The 19,568-nt window shown below is 46.0% G+C and overlaps 1 protein-coding gene and 1 non-coding gene across 2 annotated transcripts; one reads left to right on the forward strand and one right to left on the reverse strand.

The window, feature by feature from the left end:
- Positions 1-6,866: 6,866 nt before the first annotated feature.
- On the reverse strand, positions 6,867-7,117 carry LOC108302042 (mitochondrial import receptor subunit TOM6 homolog). Its single transcript, XM_037737341.1, has one exon. The coding sequence runs from the start codon at positions 7,089-7,091 to the stop codon at positions 6,867-6,869; it is 225 nt and encodes a 74-aa protein (XP_037593269.1). The 5' UTR covers positions 7,092-7,117.
- Positions 7,118-18,413: 11,296 nt separating this feature from the next.
- Positions 18,414-18,529, forward strand: LOC119470738. The gene has a single exon (XR_005199703.1).
- Positions 18,530-19,568: the final 1,039 nt, after the last annotated feature.

The raw sequence follows: 19,568 nt of genomic DNA on the forward strand, positions 1-19,568 counted from the left end.
CATTCCTCTAGTCAGCTGCTTCCTGCTACATCTCACCTCCTCTCCCCTTCTAGGCCTCAACCTGGTCCTCTGAGGATCAGCTTGGAACGTCTGCACCGGAAGGAGGACCCTCAAGTTTCTTCAGTGCCTGTCAGCAGCCCCTCTGCCTCCTCCCTGCCCCCGCCCCTCTCTGCCAGGGTGCCTCTGCCAACGGCTGGTTATTTATATCCCTGAGCAGCTGCTGACAGACAGCTGGGAGTTGGGAGGCGGCTGACAGGGACGAGCGAGGCAGAGATGACAGGGTTGTGGGCGGCGCTGTCACTCTTAGCAGGACTGCTGGGCAGAGCCCCCTCCCCTTCACCCAGGGAGGTGAGACTTAGACAGGCTGACGGGGGCCATCTGGGAAGGGGCACCTCGAAGGGCAGGGAGCCAGAGCTCTGAACCCCGGGGACGGGGAGGCAGCTGGGGTTAGAGGCAAGGACTTTGCCCGGTTGACTTTTTCCGGAAGGGGTGGAAGCAGCTGTGGCTTAATTATCTGGGCACTTGCCCAGGGCATCTGCAGCTCACAAGCTGTATGACCTTGGATAAGTCACAAACTCTGGGATTTGGGCTCCTCTGAGGAAAGTGAGATGGTTGGATGAGATGCTTGCTGAGTTCTCTTTCAGCCACGTTGATGTAGAGGTTACAAACACAAACCCTGGAGTCTCTGAATCTTGGCTCTGCCACTAGCTTGCTGTGTGACTTTGGACAACTTACTTAACTTCTCTGTGCTTCCATTTCCATCTCTGTACAATGGTGGTTCTTCATAGTACCCACATCAAAAGGTTTCGTGGGGATGGAATCGGTGAATTGTGTAGGGATGGAATTGGTGAATGAATACACTTCAAGCAGTGTCTAGCATGTCATTGCCTAGGTTAAACAGAGCCTAAGTCTTTGATTCTTTGCACATGTCCTCTTGCTCTAAGAAGGTAACTGACTGTATCAGAAATATTAAAAGTGAAGGGTGGGGACCTTTATGTGGATATTGCCACGGAAAGGTGGAGGTTTTATGGGCTTATATGGCTTATGTCTTCAAACGGGTGAGCTGCAAATTGGAAAATGTTTAGGCTATGCCTACATTTATTCTGAGCCTGAGTCCTGGTCTTCTGACTTCTGCTTCTACCTGTAATCTCTGGGGACTGTTGTTTGGTAAAAACAGCAAAAGGTCAAAAGGTGGTTGTTCTCTTTTTCTGACTCTGTCTCTGCTGTTCTCTCCTGTCTTCTTGCTAACCCTTTGCTGTCCTTCTATTTTAAAAACTAACACCTGGCCTTGGAGAGAACAGAAACTCAAGCATGTAATTAAGTCCCTGGGCACAGCTGTGCCTACAGCACCAGCCTGGCCATCAGGGTGGCGTGGGGGCTGAACAGGAATCTGGGTGGGAGCGACCTTGAAGCAGGGAGCATGTCGTCCACCAGCTCTGAACCCTGCCACACACTGACAGACACACTGGGTTTGCAGCCACACCTCAGCTGTGCTGTCTGGGAGCAGTTGAGCTGGGTGTGAATGATGTGCGTTTCTCTCTTTTACTAATCTTGGCCCTTAGGAAAGGAGTATCCCCAAAACAGAGGAGGGGAGAGAGGAAGGCAACGGAAGCTAACAGGTTACCATGGAAACCAGCTGAACACAAACTCTCAGCTTCAGCTAAAACTTGACTTGCAAGAATAAGTCCATAGCCGCAACTTAAATGAAACACACACAGGCGCGCACACACATACACACACCTTTAAAAGAAGGATAAATGTTGACTCATTCATCTCTAATCACAGCAATTATGTTCTAACGTTGGGGTCCAGATGAGAGGTGAGGATGATGTGAATCTGATCTGTTTCAAAGAAGCTCCTTGCAGTTCAATCTTTTCTTGGAAACCCAGGGCATTGGTTCCAACATCCTGACCTTGCACAGAAGTCATGTAGGGAGGATGACAAGTCCCCCCAAGCCCCTTAATTCTTCGCTGTCATGAGGCCATATAGACCTAAGTTAAGGTGTCTGGTTTGAAAGAATCCCCTGCCATTGACCAATCCCACTGCACTGGAGGAAAAAGGAAGTGTCAAAAATGGTTGGACATTCATTAAACATTTCCTGATCACCCACTATGTGCCAAGTGCCAGAAATTTAAAATGATAATAAAAGTAAAAGATCTTGTCCCTGTCATCCAGAAGCTCATAACCCAGGCAGTAGGAGGTATGATACAAATTATCTGTTACTAATAATAAGGAATCCACATTTGCAAATGGTTTTTATACATGCATGAATATTGCATTCAAGGTGACCCCTATGATGTCATGCTTTCTAGAGTGGAGAAAGTGAGAATTGAGGCTCGAGGGAGAAAGAGCTGATCTAAGACCGCGTTTCCTAACACACCTAGGCCTCCATATTCACACACGCTCCAGCCACAAGGCTGCCAGCTTCCTTCCCACCCTGGAGTCACTGCCTTCCTAACTCACAGGCCACCTCCTTGTGAAGGGCGTCAACCTCGCACTATGGAGCACGACCAGAAGCAACGCAGTTGTTGTGAGACACCCATCGGGAAGAGAGTTGGGGAAGGTGTCTTTCAAACGAGCCCACTGGCTGTGCGCTATCCTCCACACCCTCTTCCAACAGTATCTCATTTAAGCATCCAGCAGCCCTGCAAACCCCATGTGGCACGTGAGTTACCTGGCCTCAGGGAGGGTACAGGCGCACAAGGTCATACAGCTGGTCTGGGGAGGGGCTTGGATGCCCCCCACATAGGTCTCTGGGTCTTCAACGCTTTCCCCTACTAGTCCAGACACGCAGATCTGGGCTGGAAACGTTGGCTTGCCAGGAGGTGTCGGCCTAGAGCCAATTAGCTCTGTCTGCGGGTCCTCTCTCCCGCCTCCCGACAGCGAGCCTCAATTCTGTACATTCTTTTTCCGCCTCGGGGTTGGATTTCCCTCTCCTCTCCCCACGTTTGGAAAGTGTCCCTAATCACCAAAGAACCTAATTACCCCTCCTTCTAAGTGAGTTCTCAGTCTCTGTTATGCAAATGTGGCTATAATTGTGTCAGGCAGGTTTTGGTGTGGATTTCTCTTTCCTCCTCCCGCCTCTCCCGCCATCTCCTTTCAAACGGGACTTGCAGTCTCCCCTTTTTATTGCCAAGGCCTCTGAGGTCCCGGCTCCCTGAACCACACATCGGCTGGATTACCCACTTTGGATCCCAGGAGCCACAACAGGCCCGCCTCAGGGCAAACAGAAGGAAAAACAAACAGCATTTAGTGGAATTTTATTTCTTTGGAGATGCAAATCAGAAGTTTCCTGATCAGCTCTGGGAACGTCTGTGTGGGGCGGGAGGAAGCTGGCTCTGTGAACAGGAGCAGAGTGCAGGAAAACCGGCCCCTGTGCAGCCGGAGGGGCTGAGGGCATTCAGTGTGGGCCCGGGTGTGTGGCACAGGGGTGAAGGAGCGGGAGGCGCACCAAGCCCCAAACCACGACATTTGTTATTTTGTCTCATTAAAAGTTTCCAGGTCCTTTCTGAGTGGAGGCTGTTAGGATACTCTGGCCTGTTTTCTTCACAGCCTTGGCGGCAGAGTGGGTGCTTCCAGGGCTCCTCAGAGAGCCCCCCACTTACTCCCTATCCCTAGGGAAAATTCAGGACTGGCTTCCTTAGCTGCTGTCTCCTCCTGATCCTTAGAGCAGGCTCTCTAAGGATCAGGAGATTATTCATTCTCTCACTCAACAAAACCTTGAGTACCTACTATACTACAGGCAATATTCTAGGTACAAGGAATTAGACCCGAGTTTCTGATCTAGTGGAGGAAGACAGACAATTCACAAATAAATAGATATAGCCGAGCAGGTGGCAAAGAGTGTTCAGAAGACAAACCAGGGCCAGGCGCGGTGGCTCACACCTGTAATCCCAGCACTTTGGGAGGTCGAGGTGGGGAATCACCTGAGGTCAGGAGTTCAAGACCAGCATGGCCAACATGGTGAAACTCCTTCTCTACTAAAAATGCAAAAATTATCCCAGCATGGTGGTGCATGCCTATCATCCCAGCTACTAGGGAGGCTGAGGTGTGAGAATCGCTTGAACCCGGGAGGTGGAGGGAGGTTGCGGTGAGCCAAGATCACACCTCTGCACTCCAGCCTGGGCAATAGAGCAAGACTCTGTCAAAAAAATAATAATAATAATACAAACCAGGACGAAGGGGATACCAAGTGACAGGGATGGTGCAGTTTGGCAAAGCTCTCTGATAAAGTGACATTGGAGCAGAGCTCAGTAAAACATGAGGTCTAGGCCTGACTCCACCTGGCAAGCTAAGGTTTCCAACCCAGTGTCCTCCTGTTTGTCTGGGACCAGGGGGAACGTGTTGAGGAGCCACAAACCTGCTCTCTGGAAAAAGAGCTTCCCAGACAGGGACCCTAAGAACACAGGCCCAGCTGAAACTGCCCAGGTGTTCAGGAACAGCCAGGAGTCGTATGGCTGGAATGGGGTGAAGTGGGATAGGGTGGGAGGAGAGATCAGAGCTCATGTAGGTTTTGGGAGTCATCTGCAGGCCTTGGATTTTGCTTTGAGGCCATTGGAGGGTTTTGAACAGAGGTGTGACGTGACCTGACATTTAACAAGGACAATTCTAATCGGGATTTGGCAGACTGTGTGGGGCAAGGCTGGAAATAGGGAACAAAGTTCAGGAGATTTGCAAACTCAGTAGTCAGAGGGCCTAGGTGGTAGCAATGGAGGTGGTAAGAAGTCCCCCAAGCCAACAGGATTGGCTGCTGAATTGTATGTATGATATGAGAGAAAGAAAGCACTCAAGTATGATGCTCCAGGTTTATTTAGCCTTAGCAATTCCAGCGGCCATTTACTAAGGTGGGAAAGAATGGGGACAGGAGCAGCAGGTTGGGGGAGGGCATCAAAGTTCTGCTTGAGAGATGTTAGATTTCAGATGCCTGTTAGGTATCCACATGGCATCGCCAAGAAGGCAGTTGGAAATCTGAGTATGGGGTCCAGAAGAAGAGGTCTGGGCTGGAGATGTAAAGTTGCATAAAGATGGTACTTAAAGTAATGAGAATGGATGAGATCACCTGAGGAGGGAGCCCTGGTTGAAAGAGAGGTGGTCTGAGTCTGAGCCCCGGCACTCCACTTGCTATCTCGAAGTTCTTTCCGGCAGATCTGTGGTAGGAGAGAGATTCCTTTGGTTAAACTGAGGCCTGGGTTTTAAACATGCTTACTCCTCCCTACAAAATTCCCATCCCTCAGGACTTCAGATCCTTGAGAGGTGAACAGAGGCAGCCCCGGGCCATGATGGGAAAGAAACACAGAGGACTGTTCCATGCTTGACCTGGACAAGCCATGTATCCCTTCCTAGGCCTCAGTGGTCTTTGTAAAAGGAGTGGTGAATATCTGGTGTCTAAGAGTCCTTCCAGCTTGCTTGCATGCAATGAGTTTTAACTCCAAAAAGTCTGGTGCACTTAGCAATTGTGACTGGCCTTGAGAGACGGTTGGGTTGACGCCCCGTTCCCCTCATCTGGCTCTCGTTATCTGCATATAAAGTTGATCCTCGCTATTCACGGATTCCGTATTTGCGAATTCTCCTGCTGCCTATAATTTATAACTCCAAAACCAGTTCTTGCGGCCTTTGGCCAGTCATTCATTGACATGCCCAGAGCCTCAAAAACTTTTGCCCGATGTGCTTGTTCTCAGCTGCGGTAAAAACAAGGCTCTGTTCTGCCTTCTTGCTCTGGCTGTCACGTGGTAAACAAGCGTCCTTTTCACGGTTTGGTGTCAAGTTTTTCCCATTTTTATGCTTTTCATTGGTGAGTTTGCTGTTTAAAATGCCCCCCAAGTGTAGTGCTGACGTGCTGCCTGATGTTCCTGAGCACAAAAAGGCTGTTATGAGCCTTACAAAGAAAGTCACCTGTGTTAGAAAAGCTTCCCCCAGGCATGGGTCATAGCACAGTTGGTTGGCCATGAGTTCCATGATATAGTGAATGAACGCTATGTAGTAAATAAAGTGTCTTTAAACAGAAACACACACAAAACAAGGCAATGTATTGATTGGTTGATGAAAACGTTATGACCAGAGGCTCACAGGACCCTAACTATTTCCCCTGGGAACCATGCTTCGGTATTTGCTAATTCAGTATTTACAGTGATCTATAGAATGTAGCTACTGCAATCTACGAGAATTGACGGTATTAACTTGTTTTTTCAACCCCAGTATGCACACACATAAAGTAGTTTCATAATTGCTAACCCATACCTCTGTGAAGAGCAAATTTACTTACTATAGTACAGCACTTGTGTATAGTTCTTTCTGCTGTTGCCTAACAAAAGCCACATTCCATACAGTTCTGGTCTTCAATCTTATAGCATCCATTCAAAACTGTTTTCCATGGTTACTTCTGTGAGTTATTTTCTTTTCCATCTCTTTCAATGTAACAATAGGATTTATTTGTGTCACAGTTTGATTTCTTAGTTTGTATTCCATTTTGAGTTCCCAGCAATATTTTGGTCAATTTTTAAAAGTTTGCAGACAGTAAAATTCACTTTTTTTCTTTGTGTGCAGTATTTATTTCAAATGTTTGTTAAAACTGCATTGTTATCTCTCAGGACAAGAGCAAAGATCACCCCCTGGAGAAGCTTAGGAACTTTGTACAGAACTTTACAGAACAGAGGCAATACTTTAGCTTAAACCTGTTTGCTGACCAGAGAATGGAATTCTGCGTGGACTCAAGGAACAAAAGGAAACTAGGCAGGGCTAAGGAAAAGGAAAGTGCCCATCTGAATCACACTTCAGCTGCCATCAGGGCACATCTTGTGATGGTCACAGATTGTAGGCTGTTTTTTGGAAGGTTCGGGTTCAGCCCAGGATTCCTTTTGTCTACTTGGCTACACCCCTGGCTGAGGTGCCATGAGTTTAATGTCACTCAAGTTCCTGACCAGCCAAACTCCCTCAGAGAAGAGTCCCAAACTGAGGATCAAGTTCCTCCGGAAGTCATTCCTATCAGTGGCAAAGCAGTAGATGCCCCGAAGCCAATCTCCCAGTTTGTCTGGTATTTTGGGGGTTTCGTTAGCCGAGTCAGCAGCGCTCACCGGGACCCCGCTGGAAGCCATAATAGGGAGCTTCACACGAACCTCGCTGGAGGCTAAAATTCACTTTTTATGGCACATGGTATAATAGGTCTTGGCAAGCATAGAGTTATGAATATACTACCACAATCAAGACAGAGAACAGTTCAATTACTCCAAAAATTCCCTTGTCCTGCTTCTTTAGAGTCAACCCCTCTCCCCCGACTAACCCCTGGCAACCACTGATCTATTTTGGGTCCCTATGCCTTTTCCAGAATGTCATAGAGAAGAAATCATGTAATATTCAACCTTTTGGGTCTGACTTCTGTTACTTAGCAAAATGCATTTAAGATTCCTCCATGTTGTTGTATGAAGTAGTTGTTCGTTTTTACGGCTGAGTAGTATTCCACTCTAGCACTGTTGGAGGTACCACGGTTTATCTATTTGCCAGTTAAAGAACATTTGGATTAAACCAGCTTTTGGTAATTATGAATAAAGCTGCTGTTAACATTTATGTAGTAGTTTTTACGTGAACATGAGTTTCCCTTTTTATGAGCAGGTGGGATTGTAGTCACATGGTAGGTATTTATAAGACATTGCCAACTTGTTTTCCAAAGGGGCTATACCATTTCATTCTCACCAGTAATGAATGAGAGTTTCAGTTGCTCCACAACCTCACCAGCACTTGCTATTGTCAGCTGTATTTATTTATTTGCTATTCTAATAGGTTTATGGTGGTAATGTCAGTGTAGTTTTAATTTAACATTTCTCTAATGACTACTATGTTAAACACATTTTCATATGCTTATTTTTCATTCCTATATATCTTTGGAGAAGTCCTTATTCTAATCTTTTGTCTGTTTTTTTTCTAGTGGTGTTTGTTTTCTTATTGTTGAGTTTTGAGCCTGCCTGCTTGCCTGCCTGCCTGCCTGCCTGCCTTCCTTCCTTCCTTCCTTCCTCCCTTCCTTCCTCCCTCCCTTCCTTCCTTCCTCCTCCCTCCCTCTGTTTCTTTCTTCCTCCCTCTCTTTCTTTCTTTCTCTCTCTTTCTCCCTTCCTTCCTTCTTTCTTTTCTTTTCTTTCTTCAGAAAGAGTCTCACTCTGTTGTCCAGACTGTAGTGCAGTGGTGATCATGTCTTATTGCAGCCTTGAATTCCTGGGCTCAAGGGATCCTCCTGCCTTAGCCTCCCAAGTAGCTGAAGCTACATGTGCATGCCACCATGCCTGGCTAATTTTTATTTTTATTTTTTGTAGAGTTGGGGGGAGTCTCATTATGTTGCCCAGGCTGGTCTCAAACTCCTGGAGTCAAGGGATTCTCCTCCCTCAGCCTCCCAAAGTACTGGGATTACAGGTGTGAGCCACCACACCTGGCCAAAATTTCTTCAGATATTCTGCATAAAAGATGTGATTTGTAAATATTTTCTCCCCATCTGTGGCATATATTTTTATTCTATTAACAGTGTCATTTGCAGAACAAATTTTAAATTTTGATAATATCTAATTTATCTTTTTTCTTTTGTGAATCATGCCTTGAGTATTTTATTTAAAAACTCTGACTAACCAAGGTCTCACAGATTTTCTCTTATGCTTTCTTCTAAAAGTTTTTTAGTCTTACATTTTACATATGTTACATCTATAAACGGATACATTTATTTATTTATTTAGTCTCTCTCTGCTGCCCAGGCTGGAGTGCAGTAATATGATCTCGACTCACTGTAACCTCTGCCTCCTGGGTTCAAATGATTCTCCTGCCTCAATCTCCCAAGTAGCTGGGATTACAGGTGCACACCATCGCCCCTGGTTAGTTTTTTTATATTTTCAGTAGAGATGGGGTTTCACCATGTTGGCCAGGCTGGTCTCAAACTCCTGGGCTCAAATGATCGGCCCACCTCAACCCTTCAAAGTGCTGGGATTACAGGCGTGAGCCATCACACCATAAACTAATGCATTTAAAATTAATTTGGGGTTAATTTTATAATAACTTTTTGAAGTTTAGGTTGCCAGTCGTTTTTTTTTTTTTTCCAGCACCATTGTTGAAAAGACTTACCTTTAAGTGGTCTTTTCCTATCAATTAAGAAAACAGACTGAGTTCCATAAGGAGTTGAAATGGTAGAACCCTAAAAAAAAGCATATGGAAGGTGGGAGGATCAGAGAGATGGTCCATATACCAAATAATTCACATGTTGCTTGAAATGAGAGGTGGTCAAGAGGACCTACGTCACCTAGGACATTACAGAAATCGAGGGGAGGCTTTGGGTGGCCCACAAGTCATGAAATGAAGAGAGGGTGTTGAGCCAACCTTAGGCAGATCTTCAGGGGAAGAATGAGCCTCCCTGATGTCCCTGTATAGGCAGCAGCGAGGTACATGACTTCCCCGGGCTCTGGCTCCTTGGAGTGGTGGGGTGAGGTGGATGCTGCAGCATGGGCTGGAAGCCAGAGTGACTCATCTGCCCAGGGTGGGCATCTGGGGCGAGTGTTGTTTTGTTTGCTCTCGCAATGAACCCCATTACAATAACAGCACCGAAGTGTCCCAGTGCTTTGACTGTTCTCTCCCTGGGCTCCTAATGGAGATTGACAGAATCTGGAGTCCCGGGTAATTCTATTGTCAGTATCGGCAGACTCCTGCACCTCATTAGACAAAAGCAGAGAGAAATGAGCAAAGAAGGAATGTCAGCCTCAGAACAGAGGGGGGCCTGCGAGAGTAAGCAGCTTTCAGGAGATGACAAGGTAATGAGGACATTATCTGGGCTCTCCAACTGGCCCCTCTAGGCTCTGGGTGGGAAACTGGGACGTCTGTGTCACAGCGCTGCAGAGCACAGCCAGCATGAACGGTTCAGTTTCAACTGCAGTCCCTTTTCTTTGAGGGACTGAATGAGGGGAAGCTAAGACAGAAATCTTTTGTGTTGTCAGCCTTTGCGTTAGAGGCTTCTCCTGGTGGTGGGGCCTAGCAGGGGAGGTGTTTCTGGGTGGCTTGGGTTTGAGTGGCAAGTGGATGGTGTCAGGGGTCAAAGCCGTATTTGATTGATCTAGACCTTTAGGATTTCACTCAGGATGGATGAATTGTATCCAATTTATAGGGACAGAAAATCCTAGGCTTGTAGGAAAGCCAGAATCCATCATTGTCGCACACTACATCCTGTCCCCAGCCTTGGCCAGAAGCACACACAGATTTACATAGATAAACACATAACATACTTACCTTAGTGTGTTCAGGCTGCTATAGCAAAAATACCTTAGACTGGGTAACTTATAAACAACAGAAATGTCTTTCTCATGGTTCCAGAGGCTGAGAAGGCCAAGACCGAGGCACAGGCAGGTTTGATGTCAGGTGAGGACGCTGCTTCCAAGACGGTAGCTTCTTGCTCACGTGTTGTAAGGGGCAAGGTTGCTCCTCTCAATCCTTTTGATAAGGGTGTCAGTCTCATCCAGGAGGGCACAGCCCTCATGACTTAATTACTTTCTCAAAGGCCCCACCCCTTAATACAGGACATTGGGTAGTATATTCCAACATGAATTTTGAGGGGACACAACATTCAGACCATAGCAAAACCCAACCCTTATGTATATAAGCTCATGTACAAATACATACAACAGTAATGCATCTACTCACCCTTTTTTTTTTTTTTTTGAGACAAGGTATCACTCTTTCAACTCAGGCTGGAGTGCAGTGGCATGATCACGGCTCACTCCAGTTCGAACCTTCGGTTTGAGCAATCCTCCTGAAATATTGGGGTTCAGGGTGCCCTCAGCTCCCCTGAGAGAACGTTTCTCCAGGTTCTTGGTCTCCTGCCCTCTCAAGAGTGAGAGAGGGAACCATGGTGCAGTGCGCAGTAAATGCCGGACTCAAAAGTGTTTGTTTGTAGAAAGTGATTTATTTAAAGAGAGGAAGAGAGACTCCAAACATGGAGTCCAAACGGGTGTGGAAGAAGGGGACTTAACCTGGGAGGAAGCCCCACCTTCTCTAAGACCCCAGGCCAGTGAAAGCAGTTCCTTAGAACTTCCGCTGGAGTGATTGACTCTTAGTTTCTTCCCGCGCCTGCGAAATTCAAACATAAACTGTTAAATCTCCCGGATGGAGAGAGATGGGAGGGGGGCATGGCACTGGGAAGTTCTTGCCCTTAAAACTACATCCCCTTGTGGACCCAGAAAGAGAGCACGTTCCCTTACTCCCAGCTCAGCCTCCCAAGTAGCTGGGACAATAGGCATATGCCACCACACAGCTAATTTTTAAAATTTTATTTAGAGACAGGGTCTTGCTATGTTGCCCAGGGTGGACCCAAACTCTTGGCCTCAAGTTATCCTCCCACCTTGGCCTCCCAAAGTGCTGGGATTACAGGCATGAGCCACTGAGCCTGGTCCTCAGAAATCATTTTAAACACACAGAACAAAAGACCAGGCTTGTGCCAGTTACACATACAGGCAACACACTCAGGTCCATGCTGAAGGAATTTGGCTACAGAGTTTTTGTCCGTGGCTTATGACATCACCCCCTTTGCTTTCTATTTACGTCTTGGATGTATACTGCTCACACACACAGTCACACCCACCCACCATTCTCACAACACACAGCACTTACTCCAAACACCCAGGCCACAAACATATTCACATAGACACACTCTGAGGTCACATTTGCCCAAACAACCATGCCTCTTCTACTTTCACCATGTGTGAAAGCTCTTGACCAGTTGTAGTCATTCGGATGCCTGTCCGTTCTGTCTCCGGCATACACTTGCAATAGGCCGAGCCAGTGTCTGCACAGACTAGGAGAGCAGAGAGCGCTTTCCACCTTCTTCCTGTCATTGACATGCAACGCCTGTCCTGTCTTTAGTTTTTTGCACTCTGGCTTCACCTGGATTGAACACCAGTCTGCCTGGCACAGAGCCCAGCGCAGCAGCCCAGAAGCAATTGTCCTGTGGGCATGAGCCTCCGAGAACCCTGAATGGGTGCATGCCAACTCTGGAAGCACCATCAAGGAAAGAGGCCTCTGTAGTGACCCTCACTCCTCATCAGTGCTCTGGAGGGCCATGGGATGAGTCAGCATATGGCAACCTCTTTTCATCCCTGCCTTTCTTCTCCTCAAAATTCTGGTCATTTGGGTGTTCATGGCCTTTGCCAAACAGAATGAGTAAGGCTTGAAAGAGATACTAGCTTAGAAAATCCACTGTCAGAGTCTGGACCATTGAATTTTCCATTAGCCTTTGCTTATGCATTACTGTAGCCTCATATCTAGAACAAGTCTAGAACAATACATCTTAACCGAATAAATACAAGTGCATGGGAGCCTATGAAATAGGACTAACACTGCTTTGTCTCTCAAGGCTATCTATAAATCATAAGGAGAAATGCAAAATCATATGAGGAATTTTTGCTGTTATTGTGATCAACACCAGGTAGGTAAATCATTTTCTTCCCCACTTCTCACCTTTCTGTCCCTACCTACTCCCAGTACTTTGACCTAGCTGTCACTGAAGTAATGATACTAGTTACCATTACTAGTTACCATTCTTGAGTACCTGCTCTGCTCCAGGTACTATACTAAGCACTTTACAAATATCTCGTTCTATCCTCACAACATCCTTGTTAAGTAAATATGACTCTGTATTTTATAGCCTGGGAATTTCAGGTTTTGAGGGCCTGAGCAGCTTGTCCAAAATCACACAGCTAATAGACAACAGAGAGAGGATTTGAACTCACATCTTTGGTTCTCAAATCCAAGTCATCCTCATTCCACCAAGCTTACTTTTTTTTTTTTTTTTTTNGGGGGGGGGGGATGAGCAAACCAGTTTCCATACATTTTTTAATAATAACAATGATCTGTACCCTCCAAGACCAGCTGCTGGTGGTGGTGTGACCTGAGCCCCTGCTTCTTCCAACCATCCAGTCATTTTCACATGCATGCTGATAAGCCCAGTCCTGGGCTGTCACTGGACACACACAGGCGGATCATGGAGCTCACAATCTCTGGGCAGGAGAGACACACACAGTCCTCAGATCACAGCCTCGGAGCCCTGGCCTAGCTCACCCACCTCCAGCAGCTCATGGGCTGCAGATCTGTGTCGTAAAAATCAAACCCTGAGGCAGAACTGGGTATTTCAGGGGATTTTTGTAACCAGCTTCTCTTGAAGAGCCCTTGAATGGTCTGTAAAAGGGTTGGACTCCCAGCTGCAGAGACAGGAATCGTACAAGGCAGCAGTGTGTGTGTGCACCCAAATGGCTGGTTTCCTGGTTTCAGTCCGGATGAGCCAGCAGGGGCTATGAATGAGACTGGAAGAGGGGGCCCACGTGAGAACACCTTTCAATCAGAATGCACTTCTGTATGGAGGGACAGCCAGAGTTCATTTTGGTCACTAGAATTAACTTTTTTGTTTTGCACTAGTTAGATGTGCCAGTTCATCTTATGCCATGCACTGAAATTTAAAGTGGTGTTCTCAGGAACTACCTTTGGCCAGGACAATTGCATCCTCACAGGCCTCTTCCTTCCAGAATAACTTTACCATCTAGGCTTCTGCAAATGCGATCAGCCAATATGGAACAGCAGACTGCTCTGACCTCATGTCATCATCCACCTTTACTGGGGACTAGGCCACTGGGTATTTTGTTTTTCCCTAAGTCATTCCCAGTGTACCTCAACACTTAATAGAATTCATCCCCTCTAACTCCACGAAAGGACCATCATTTGTTGAAAGCTGCTAGAAATTATAAACACCTTTGAAATCTTCTATTGGTCAAGATGTGTCCCTTTAAATTGTGTCCGTGTCCTCAAAGTCAAGTCAGTCCAATGTCTTTAAGGGAAGTGAGTGCCCAGAGTCACGAGAAGGAACGGGTAAACTCATCAGCTAGAGATCTGGGCCTGGCCAACAGGGCAAATTCTGGACTTTTCAGAAAAAGTGAGAATCTGAGAGTTTCAAAGGATTTATTTGAATTCCCCACATGATCACAGCCATGGTTTTACATCGATAAAAGTCTGTTACCACTGACAAACAGAATGCAGATGAAAACAAACGCACTCCTTTCCTTCCAAAAGTACACAGTGGGTGCCAGGCTTCTTGTGAGGGAGGTGTCCCTTGAAGTCTCTGAACAGTCTGGGGATTCAGGACCTGATTCTAATTGCTTCAAACAACTCGGAGGCAAAAGACATCTCCCAAGAGGAGACGCATGCTGTACGCAGTCTCAACGTGACTGCACACAGAAGGGCGACGCGGATGCGCCTGAGGGGAGGGCAGGCCTCCTCCTGCTCGTCCTGTGCTCAGCACCCCCACTGCACCCTGCTCAGTGCTGCAACCTTGACTACTGTTGTTATATAAAATACAAATGCACTCGTTTCTCAGGCAGGAAGGGTGATGATATTTTACAAGGAGAACTGTAAGACGTGCGTGCTTACCTGCGGGCACAGAGCTTCCCGTGGAGCTGAGTCAACACCCTGCCTCAGCTGTGAACATCTGCTGTCTTTTCAGCTCATTGTTAAGAAAAACAAGAGGCTCCTGCCGCATGCAGTGTGTGAGGGAAAGATCACTCTACACTGGGTGCTGAAGACATTTTTAAGCAAGATGTGCACATCATATTAGGATGAACTTTATTTTTACATTGTTGTACAATTCATTGGTAAGCTTAAAAAAATACAAATACCTGATTTGATTGTTTTCCCAGAAAAGACTTTTGTCACATTGCCAGCTGCTCCCCTCAGGGTCTCCTACTCCTGTCAGCAATTTTGTATTTAACTGTAATAGTTCGTGTGACTTGAGAAAGGTGTGCCAAGGGCATCCTCACAGTGAGAAGGGACCAGACAGACATCCTGGGGCCCTTGGCCTCCCCTACCTCCCCTCCTGGGGAGTGTGATGCCAGGACCCCGAAGCTATAGCTGTGACAGGTGGGAATCTCAAGGGGACATTCCCATGAAAGACACATGGCACCAAGCTTACTTTTATCATCACCAGCCATAGAGTGTAAATTCTATCTCTATATCTATTGTTTAAGCTTAAACCCCCTTTTCCATCTGTGTCCATCTCAATTTTAAACTGTAAGCCAGACTATAAATAGCAGGAACGATGTTTATTGAATTCATTTCATAGTGTTCGGCATACTTTCAGGAATACAGGAATATATGTATATGTATGGTTTACTTTAAAAAAGAAAAAGTAATGGTTCCATGAATTTTACATTGTGTCTGAAGCTGAGACTAAGTTCTAGCTTTTTTCTTGAAAAGAACGAACTGCAAAGAGATGCGTTTTGAAGGGAAAATAAACTGCTTTTCACTACAGTATACTTCTGTGACCAGATGCATGGGGGTTTTCCCTTATACACCAAGAAATTCTCCAGCAGAAACCCACTGGGTGTTCTATAATTCAGTTCCATTCTGACACCATGTACCTGCAGTGAGAGTCAGATCCCATAGTTGAGGGCTCAGTCCCACAAGACTGTCCCCAGTTCAGGTGCCAATTGCAAGACCAAGGCTGTGACCTGTGCTTTTGACCAACCAGCTATAAACCAGGGTTCCCATGACCCCCTCCTTGGGTTCAGTGAATTTGCTAGAGCAGCTCACAGAACTCAGGGATAACACTTAATTTACATATACCAGTTTCTTGTAAAGGGTATGATAAAGGATACAGATGAGCACCCAGATGGAAGAGATGCACAGGGCAAGGCATGTGGGAAGGGGTGCAGCTGCCATGTGCTCTCTGGAAGAGCCACCCTCCAGGCACCTCCACAGGTTCAGCTGTCTGGACGCTCCTGAACCAATTTTTCTTTGTTTTTTATGGAAGTTTTATGACGTAGGCATGATTGATTATATCATCGCCCATAAGGGATCAACTCAACCTTCAGCCCCCACCCCTCTCCATAGGTTCTAATCATACCGTGGTCCTTCTGGTGACCAGCTCCATCCCATTCTGAAGCCATCTAGGTGCACCCAGCCACCAGTTTCCTTTTTAGCATCCAAAAGAAACTCTTTAGTCAGAGATTTCAAGGGTTTTAGGAGTTGTATGCCAGGAATCAGGGACAGAGACCAAATATATATTTCTTATTACAACAGGATAAAACACCAGGATTTGTTTCCAACACCATCACCTATTAGCAATGTAAATTTTCTTGTCATTTTCTCTTTCTGGCCTCAGTTTACACATTTTCAAAATGAAGTTCTGGATATGATGACCTCTTGGGTGTCTTCCAAACATGGCTTTCCAAGAGTCTGCTATTTTACACGCTACCAAATGGAAGTGGAGATCTAAAATCATTCCATGTGCTCACAGAGTGGACCACGCCCACAATGCCTTCTACTGCCCCCTTGCGTGCACTGTCACTGATGATCTGCTCCTGAGAGAGTACACAAAGTCAGGACGCAAAGTCCTCTCATTGGAAAATGAAGACACACTCTGTTCTGGTGCTGGTTCTGTGGAGCTTCCCAGAGCTGTAGGCAGTCACCGCACGCCCTGTGCCAAATACTTCGTGTGCTGAACACTCCCGCACTCTTAATAAGCTTGTGTTAGGAGAAAAACCTGGTCCAGGGAGATGATTGAAGGGCTCTGAGAAGAGGGCTGTGGAGGGATGGGACGAGCTGAGGATGTGGTGTACTCTCCTGGATTAACAAAGCCTCCAGATGCCTCCAGAAGGGAGGGAGACAGGTTCTCACTGATAGGAAGACAGCAGCAATGCAGGTCCGACTCATGCATCCATTTCCTGTCATCAGCAGGTGCTTGGTAAGACAGTGCCACGGTTCTGGAAAGAGCTAGTCTGGAAGAAGGAGTCGTGATGCTAGGCTTGCTGTGAAGCCCTGGATGACTCCAGGTGAGTCGTTCACCCCCACCACCTCCCAAACCTTGGTGTTTCCATCTTTATGCAACTAGGTTTTTTTTGAGACCTCATTAATCTGGAGGTGAAACCAAAGAACGCAGACCATAGAAATGGCTACATGAAAGCCCTAGTCCCCAAATACATCTCTTCCAATTCAAAACCTTCTTGGAACACAAGCAGAGCTTGCCCTCCTCTTCTTCTGCACCCCAGGACGTCCACCCTCTGCCCTCTGTCATTCTTCACTCTCTGCTCTACTTGCCTTCTGTCTCCCTTGTGAATCTCTTGTAAATGGAAGTCCTGGTCCCAGCAGTGTGGTGGTAAATGTTTGACAAACAACTTTGAGATTGGGGGCAATGCCTGATTTGTAGGGCTTCCCAACTGCCAATTGTAAATACACTTGCCATGACTAATTTCAAGAAACCAAATATGACATCATTGAAAGCAGGGCTAGGAAAAGAGCCACAGTAGCTCACCAATGTATAGTATTTTCACCATATACATAGAACAGGCGTAAATGACCTCAAGAACACAGATAATAAACTACAGTCAAAAAATTAGGAAAATGGTGTGTTTAACAACTGGATCATTAAATTTCTGAAAAATGCCTGGTCCTCCCTTTTGGATCTTTCCAGATAAGACTGTACATCCCCAAATTTGCGGGAGTACATGGCTGAGGCCTTGCTGTGGGAAGCCTCTCAGGGAAAGTAGAGGCATTTACTTCTGCATGCCATGTGTCTCCCTTTGTTAGCTTTCGTTTCTCCTTCTGTTATATAAGACCTTCCTTCTAGATTCTCCTGCTTTTGTAAGGATGGTATTAAGAGAAATGAAATCAGGGCAGTAGTAACACCTTGCATCTTATGGAATCTTCCAGTTTACTAAACCCAAATCTCATTACTTCTCACAGCAATTCTGTGAAGTGAGGTATGTAGACCAGTGAAGTTTCAGATGAACTATTTCACATCAGGTTGGCAAACTGTTTCTGTAAGGAGGTAGAGGCTGGATGCAGTAGCTCACGCCTGTAATCTCAGCACTCTGGGAGGCTTAAGCAGAAGGATCGCTTGAGCATGAGAGTTCGAGACCAGCCTGGGCAATGTGGCAAAACCCCAACTCTACAAAAAAATACAAAAATTAGCCAGGCATGGTGGTGCACTCCTGTAGTCCTAGCTACTTGGGAGGCTGAGGTGGGAGGATGGCTTGAGCCCAGCTGGCCGAGGCTGCAGTGAGCTAAGATTACATCACTGCACTCCGGCCTGGGTGGCAGAGTGAGACCTTGTCTCAAAAAAAAGTTAAAATAAAATAAATCAACAAACAAATAAATGGGTACAAACTAAACATTTTAGGCTTTGCAGGCCATAAAGTCTCTGTGGCAAGTACCTGGCTGTTACTGGTTGAGAGCTGCCACAGACAATACGCAAACAAATGAGTTTTGCCGTTTTCCAGTAAAATTCATTTATGGACTCTGAAATTTGAATTATATATAATTTTCATATCTCACAAAATGTTATTCTTTTTATTTTTTTCCAGTTATTTAAAAACACTTTTAAAAACCCATTAACTCAAGGCCATATAAAAACAAGCCCTAGGTACTTTTCTCCCATGAGCTGTGAGGGGTCCCTGTTCTTCTCAGCTGAGGCTGGAGGCCAAGATCAGCCCTTGAGGACTGTCATCAGGACTACCTTGTTTTCCTGCCTCAGACAGTGAAAAAACAAAAACAAAAACAACCCCCAGGCAGAATTTGGCTTATAGGCAACAAAAGAGGAAATGAAGCTTCAAAGAAAACAATGACTTGCTCAGATTACGTAGATTAGCAGAGTTGGTCCTGGTGTGGTGCCCAGCCCCCTAAACTTTCCACTAAGCCCACCTGCCACGAGAGGTGCCCCTCCTGCTCCTTAATCACCTTCTGGGACCTGCAGGTAGATTCTCCACTGGGGACCTTCTGTAACCCGCTAAGTGCTTTTGGGTAATTTTCTCTTACTGCCCATTTCTGTCTAACTGTGGTGAGCCTTCCCATGCATCAAAGTGAAAAAGAAAAGGCGTTTGAACATGTAGTCAGGCAATTTGCTCCCCCTCCATTAAAGCAGAGACTGAAGAGTTCGCTATCTTTACAACTGTTGATTTTATGATTCTGTCCCATTTTCTCGCAGATATCCTAAATTTCCACCAAGCAGGGACTGCCTGTTTGTTATTCTGTGCCTTTAGATGTCTAGTCCAGCACTCTCCCTGATGGACACTTGGGAAAGAACTTGGTGACTAATGATTAAGCTCCCCTCCAGCCTGGCATTGTACAAGAGGTGGGTGTGACCCACCTGTGTGATTGATTTCCCCTCAATAGGTTATTACAAAAAGTGTAAAAATTCAGAAGAATTTAAAGAATTGCACAGTGAACACCCATATGCCCACAATCTAGACTCTATAACTAACATTTTGCTATATTTGCTTTACCCCAAATCTGTTCCTCTCTCCATCCACCAGTCTTTTATGTTGTTGACACATTTCAAAGTTGCAGACATTGTTACACTTTAACCTCTAAATACTTCAGTATCATGTTGTTAATTAGAGTTCAATATTTGTTTATGCTTCTTCTTATTGATTTTTGGCCTGGTGGAAATTTGAAAGACTCTTGAGGCTGCCTCCAGAACAGAGCTCCCCACCTACTCCTCTGAACCCTGAAGATTTTACCTGGCTATTTCTTGCCTTATAGCCTTTCCAAGGTTTTGACTATCAATGCAAATACCTTTG

Source organism: Cebus imitator, unplaced genomic scaffold, assembly GCF_001604975.1.
Source record: "Cebus imitator isolate Cc_AM_T3 unplaced genomic scaffold, Cebus_imitator-1.0 Scaffold38, whole genome shotgun sequence".
NCBI classification, from domain to species: domain Eukaryota; kingdom Metazoa; phylum Chordata; class Mammalia; order Primates; family Cebidae; genus Cebus; species Cebus imitator.